The following is a 6,784-nucleotide window of genomic DNA, read 5'->3' as shown; positions in this document are numbered from 1 at the left end:
TGAAGTCATGCAATTAATTACGATAAAAAAAATAAAATCGCCTGACTCTATTATTTACTATTAGTAGGGCTGGGTAAAAAAAAAAAAATCAACCACAAAAATTATTAATTAGTGACAACCTTAGTTATTATTATTTTTCTGTATTTATTTTTCTGTATTTATTTTTCTGTATTTATTTTTCTGTATTTATTTTTCTGTATTTATTTTTCTGTATTTATTTTTCTGTATTTATTTTAATAGCATTCATTTACAGCAGTGGTTCTTAACCTTGTTGGAGGTACTGAAGCTCATCAGTTTCCTATGCACATTCACCGAACCCTTCTTCATTGAAAAATAAAATATGATTCTTTTTTTTTTTCAAATTCAAGACATACATTATAGGGTTTACTGGTGAACAAAATGAGCAGGGACAGTAGCCTTTTTATTGAATTTGGCTCTCGTCACCTTGAATTCAGAAGCTGTCGTATTCTTTTCCATCTCCAAGCAGCTTAAGGAAGTGTTACTTTAGTTTTGCTAGATAGCTAAAGTTGTACTGGACGAGAAATGCTGAAATTAATATGGAAAATCATGCAGTTGACTCCCATCACTCAACTCTAGTCTATATTTATAGAGCACTTTAAAACAACCAATGCTATTTTTTTTTAAAAGATGGAACTCAGGGGCAGCAGATACAATGAAAACAGCAGAGGCCCCAGAATTGAACCCTGTGGAACGCCATTTTACATGTGATCGCAGGTTGGTTGGTTAGTTAGTTCTCCCAGATCTTGCTTGGCGTTTCTCCAGGTCCTCTAATTTCTCATCATGAATTGAAATGCAGCATTGAATCTAAAAGTACGACAACAACCACAAAATGAACTTCTCTCTGCAGGGTCAAACATTCATGGTACTCGTTTCCCTCCGCTGTCATAAATCCTACACGGATAATCGTCATCATACTGTACATGTGTGGACTTATGCATGGGCCAGTGCATGTAAGCATAAAAAGAAAATATAGCATAGCCTGCTAATGATTAGCACATGTTCTAAGAAAACACATTCTTTATCACTGTAATATATTTTAAGGGATGGTTAGAATTGGTGTAGTCGTTCACGCGACTGACTTTTGTTTTTAACTTTGGCAGCAAGGTGGTGTAGTGGTCATCACGTATGCCTCACATTCAAGAGATCTCGGGTTCAAATTTCAGCTCAGGCCCTCCTGTGCTCGCATAAGTTTTATAGTTGGAGTTATTTATAATTCATAACCCCACCATGGCTCTGTGTTCGCACCCATTCCCTGGAGAGCCGTCATTCTACGGAGTTGTACTAATCAAGAAGACGCAAGTGCCATTGTCGTTATGTGAATTTGTTTCCTTCGTTTGTCCATGTCAACATCTGCACTTCACTGCGCTTCTTCCAGTACCGACTAATTCAAGTCTGTTGAAAGTTAAAATAAGTTTGACATATTTTGTTTTAACATCAGTGTGACTCCTGGGCCATTTGACTTTGTAGGTTCCGCCTATCTTGCCTGACAAATGATTTCAGCAAGATTAAAAAATATAAGTAACCAGAAAATAGAAAAAACAAAACTGTTGCATTGTTCTTGCGTGTAATCTAAATCAGTTTTTGTATTTTGCGCGAATGAAGACATACTTTTCCATGATTAGGTGAAGTCGCTTTCTGACTTCACTCTCCGACTGACCTACATAACAGCTCAGGCAAGTGAGATGGACAAGCCTGGCTGGTACTTCAACATTTCAGTGATAGCTTGTGAATACATGAGAGAAAAGTCATTCCTATCTCTGTTTCGCTCGTGCAGTGATATGGAGGAGGAACTCGTCTCAAATGTGCACACCTGTAAACGGAGCTGTGTGGAACTTTTACGTCTCGGTCGTCTGATGTGTCAGATGAAAAATCAATCACATTTTCACCTTTGGACAATTTATAGATGTTTCTGTAAAGATACACGATGTTCATTTTCTATTTTTTCTGTATTAAATGTGTTGCCCTCTGTAGGTATGATTGTTTTTTTTTAATTATAGTACTTTAGTACTATCAACAATGGTGATAATTTATTGTGATATAAAATGTTCCAGAAGCAATTAGCTCTAATTTTTGAAAACATTACATAGCATATTAGAAGGGAAGAGGGCCACATAAAAATGAAATATCATGACATATGTGAACAATACTATGACTATTATTCTTAAAATGACATTCTGATTGTGTTTGTGGAATTGAATAAAGCAGCAAAATCCACCTGTTTTTATTCATCTCTGAGGGTCAACTGAAAATGGCATCATAGTTGCTTAGGGCTCAGGTAACAACCAATCACAGCTCACTTTTTTTTTTAAACATTTAATATTGGTGAAGGATATGACACCTGTGCTCATTTTGAGATTTTCTTGATCATAGTGTGTATCAGTGGGGAATTCTTCATTTTGAGCCGTTTTGGAACATGTTGCAGCCATCAAATTCAAAATGAAGAATGCTAATCAGTTTTAACAATAAATATCTTGTCCTTGTAGTGCATTAAATTGAATTTAAGTTGGAAAGAATTTTCAAATCAAATATTCCATTTGTATTTACATTTTATACAGTGAGTCGAAAGACTCAATATAAAACACTCATTATCTAAATGTGATCCAGAATGTTTCTGAATGGCCGATGACCGACATGATCCCACTGAAGACGGATGGTGACCAGTAAAGGGTGTAATCTCACCCAAAGGTAGCTCGGATAGGCTAAAATTCACCTGTGACTTTAACAAGGAGAAGCGATCTCTACGGGCGGAAGTCTTTCATGCTTTTTATAAAATGTAAATCAATCTGAACTGATACTTAGGACAAAGGTAAAAACTTTAGGCACAAGCAAAGAATAAAATTGGATATCATTAAAGATCAAACTGATTTATTAAAAGAATAAATTAAGACGATTCAACCCAACAATAAGTCCCAGCATGATGAGAAAAAAAGATTCAAATTATGGAGTCAAAGTCACATTCTTTTCAACCCTAATCCATTTGAAAATGACCCTTAATGCGTAAATGAAACAAAGTGACAGATTATGCTGGCTCCATCCTCACTTCGTATGTTCAAGAGTACACGCCTTTTATAGGCATGCTCGTCTTCACGGGTTTACATATCACATGTTGCAATGCTTACATAAGAGATAAACATGACAGTGCTCGTCGAATGAATCATAAAAGAGTCCAAATATTGTCACTTTCTTCCATTGCGGACTGACTGTCATTGAAAAAAGATTTGTTTTATTTAAGGGGTGCAGTCATGGCTCTAGCAGAGGATATATATAAGTGGACACAATTGTTGATACCCCTGCTCATAACGAAAAAAACACACAATGGCCACTGAAATCTGACCAAAGTTATATTTTTCATTTATTACTACTATTGAGAACGTTTTTCATTAACAAATGGGCACCATCGATTGTGTCCACTCGTACGTGCAGTTCTGCATTCAGCGAACGTAAGGAAAAGTCCGAAGGCATCAGAGTTTACTCTGAGCGAGACGCTGGATTAATAGGCACCATTCCGCTCTCTTCTGCTTAATGAAGGCTGGGATGAGATTTTGCAAAGCCAGATGTGGCTTCTCACACAACGCCTCAGCTATACAGATGACATACATGCCACAATCATAGCTGTTCTCTTGCACAGGAGTGGGCTCCTCCACAAACGAAGACTTTCTCCCGACACACAGCATGGGTTCTAGCTTGCTAGCAATGCGCCGGGCATGCAGAGAGTTGCTGCCATTTTGAGAGTCATAGTGAGAAAAGTGGTTGGATTTATGACGGTACACCAGAAGGCTCCAGTGTGACCCCCCAGCGCTCTGGTCGTTGTTGTCATTCACAGCCAGGAAGATCCAACGGCGTGAGGCCAGATCCAGAGGGTCAAGAAACATGGCTAACTCCTCTGGGCAGGAAGCGCACTTGATAAACTGGGTGACCTCCGGGCTCACAAAGATGACACTCTCCCCGAGGAGTCGAAAGCGCTCACTGGCAAAGTATTCAAAGGCAAAGCCGATGATTTGGTCATTAAGCCAGTGGGGTCCTTCGAGGAGGGACACGTCTGAGCGTCGAAGCAGGCTGTCCTGATAGCTCAGCACGATAGGATCCATCCTACAAACACACATACAGTGTCAGCAAATAAACAATGTGAATTAATACTGTACATTTTTTCAACTCTCAATGATCTTGTTCTACCATTTTCATACTTGTCAATCAGATGCAGTGCACTTGAGCTTACCCTTTAACTGCCTAGATGTCAAAATACCGTTTTTGTCTTGTTTTAAATTGGGAATATTATCAGATGCAGTAAATTGATCAAGCGCCTTCATTCGTGAAACAAATAAACACGTCTCATGCTTTAATGACGTACACACGTAAGCGGTATATGCGAAGTCAAGAATTACTGTCATGTCGTGAGATGGTACAGTGCAGTTACTGCAGTATCATGTTACTGAATCACAGCGTATTGCTGCGTTAGCATGAGCTTGCTAATCTTTTCAACGAAGCAGTTACTCATATAGTCACACATGCATCCCGCAGCTCATGAAAGCCGTTTTACTTAGCTCAAATACGTGTAGTTAATTCCCTGTTCGTACCTGAAAAGGCAGCATTCGATTTAAGAGGCGTACGAAACTATAAGCCGCGGCTTTACATGCTGCAACTCATCCCTCCATACAGTGGTCGCCGGCTACCGTAAACCACTTCTAGTAAACATTCCATATTTGCGACAGTGGGAGGGGCTGAAGCTAAAAAGGAAAAGTTCAGAATTTGTTTTTTAAAAAGAAACACGGGGATTTGATGTATTTTATATGACTATTGTATATGTCTACATATAGTACAATTATAATTTTTTAAAACTTGCAGTACGTGAAACAACGTCGCCGTCTTGCGTCGGCTTCCTGTTATGTCGCTCCGCCGCGTGAACGCGCCTGTGAACGGGGGCGCGCTGATTAGCTGGCCAGAGAAGAGTTGGGAGGCTCAGCAAAGCAGCAAAGTCAGTCACGAGCGGTTTTCAATCTCAGCAAAACAGCTGACACGCTTGGATAAAAAAAAAAAAAAAAGTCTAACTCCGCGGCACAGAGTTGACCTGCGTGGAGTTAGTTAGAGGTGAGTGGCCGAGGAGATAAAAAAGACGTTGGAATGGCGTGAAAATGCAGGGAATTAAATAAGAGTTGAGTGGCGGTGACGGAGGAGGGAGGGAAGCTCCAGATTCGAACTTCAGCTGCTATCATTGACTTTCGGCGTCCTCGCTCGGAGCCGAGGTAAGTGTTCTTTAACTTCCACAATTTATTTATTGTTTGGGCAACGTACTCTCTTCTTTGCGCACCCCATCGCACTACAGTTGTCTAGCCTTGGTTGTGTGTGTGTGTGTGTGTGTGTGTGGGCTCGGTGACTTGACAAGCTCAAGCACGGCGCGTTTGTGGACGTCCGTGCAGTGACTTGAAGCCTTGCTGTGGTTTTCAAACACACGGACTTTACTTGTCTTGCATGCTTGTCGGTCATTCAAGTGAGGCGTGTGAACCATCAACGTGCTAAATCTGGTATTTGGACCCTTGAGCGTGTCCACGTTTTATTTAGAGGCCAATGGAAGAAAATGGGGTGCAAAGTATCTGGAGTTATAGTGAAGCTACTGATTCGTGGGTCTCATTTTAGACAACTCTATAAAATGTGCCCTACATGAAGCTGTGAGATTTTTTTCCCCTCACTTGGATGGATAACACAAGAACAGAACGGGGATTGTCCTCCATTCATTTTCTATAGCGCTTGACCTCATTAGGGTCATTGATGAGTTAAAGCTTGTTCCCCAGCTATCTTGGGCCAGAGGCGGGATATACCCTGGACTGGTCGCCAGCTAGTCACAGGGCACATATAGACAAACAGCCGCACCCTCACATTCACAACTATGGGCAATTTACACTGCAGTTAACCAAACATGTGACAACCATACATGTGTTTGGAATGTGGGAGGAACCACAGGGAGAACATGCCAACGACACTCAAGAAAAGGCCCAAGCCGAGAGTTGAACCCTGAACCTCAGAACTGTGAGGCAGACATGCTAGCTAATCACAATGCACCGAAGTGATGTCCATAACAGGGATTGATGCAACATGTATGTCAAGTGCTGCCCTTGTGTGGTCATTAGTGCCAGACCTGTTCATATCCTGGTGCAGGTTCAGGTTTTTTCCACTGGAAACACATTCCTGTTTTCAGATAAGCATCCTTTGGTAATGTTTGGAGGAGAACCACTTTGAGTAGCAGTTCTTACTTCAGGAGTTTGTCAAGCCTTGGGCTGTGCGCAGGTGATGAGAGTAAAGTGGGCCTGTCCTGCGGGAATGTGAGGTCTGAGAAGACACAGCTGCTGTAGTGTGAGAGGCAGCCCAGGCGGAGACACCAGCAACTGGTCCCTGTCGACATCCGACACCCGGCAGGATCTCTGTCTGCTATTTGTAAAAACTGGCCTCGAGTTTATCATGTCAGCTTGTGTCTGTTGAGTCGGCAACACTTCACTCACTGTGCCTGGAAAGCTCAAGCTTTCCTTTTGTGATTATGGTTACGTAATATGCAGGACTGTAATAGTTCAATTCCATGAGGTAAAGGTGTGGAACTTGTAAATACATTGCAGCGTCTCCATTGCTGAAAGAGTTTGACGTGTGTATTGTCACACTCTCAGGTGTACTCTCCCTATGAAGCTAAGGGTGGCTAATGACTTTTACTAGCATGGTTCAAATCTATTATAAATTATTGACCCCCCCCCCCCCCTAAAAATGTCCTTAAAGGTGCATT

General features: G+C 41.1%; 2 protein-coding genes across 7 annotated transcripts in view; one reads left to right on the top strand and one right to left on the bottom strand.

Annotated features, from left to right (window-relative positions):
* Positions 1-3,349: 3,349 nt before the first annotated feature.
* senp8 (SUMO peptidase family member, NEDD8 specific) lies at positions 3,350-4,124 on the bottom strand. The gene has a single exon (XM_086071775.1). It carries the CDS (start codon positions 4,122-4,124, stop codon positions 3,483-3,485), a length of 642 nt encoding a protein of 213 aa, XP_085927901.1. The 3' UTR covers positions 3,350-3,482.
* An 812-nt stretch (positions 4,125-4,936) lies between these two features.
* myo9aa (myosin IXAa) overlaps positions 4,937-6,784 on the top strand; it is an 80,024-nt gene continuing 78,176 nt past the window's right edge. For all 6 annotated transcript variants that reach the window (XM_086070714.1, XM_086070717.1, XM_086070715.1 and 3 more), the window contains exon 1: positions 4,937-5,261. The gene's annotated coding sequence lies outside the window, so the exon portion shown is untranslated. The remainder of the gene's footprint in view (positions 5,262-6,784) is intronic.

The sequence above is a fragment of the Leptonotus elevatus genome, chromosome 3, assembly GCF_054856555.1.
Source record: "Leptonotus elevatus isolate MCC_2025b chromosome 3, RoL_Lele_1.0, whole genome shotgun sequence".
Classification (NCBI taxonomy): domain Eukaryota; kingdom Metazoa; phylum Chordata; class Actinopteri; order Syngnathiformes; family Syngnathidae; genus Leptonotus; species Leptonotus elevatus.
Note: the sequence above shows the minus strand (reverse complement) of the source record. Positions and strands in the feature narration are given on the sequence as shown.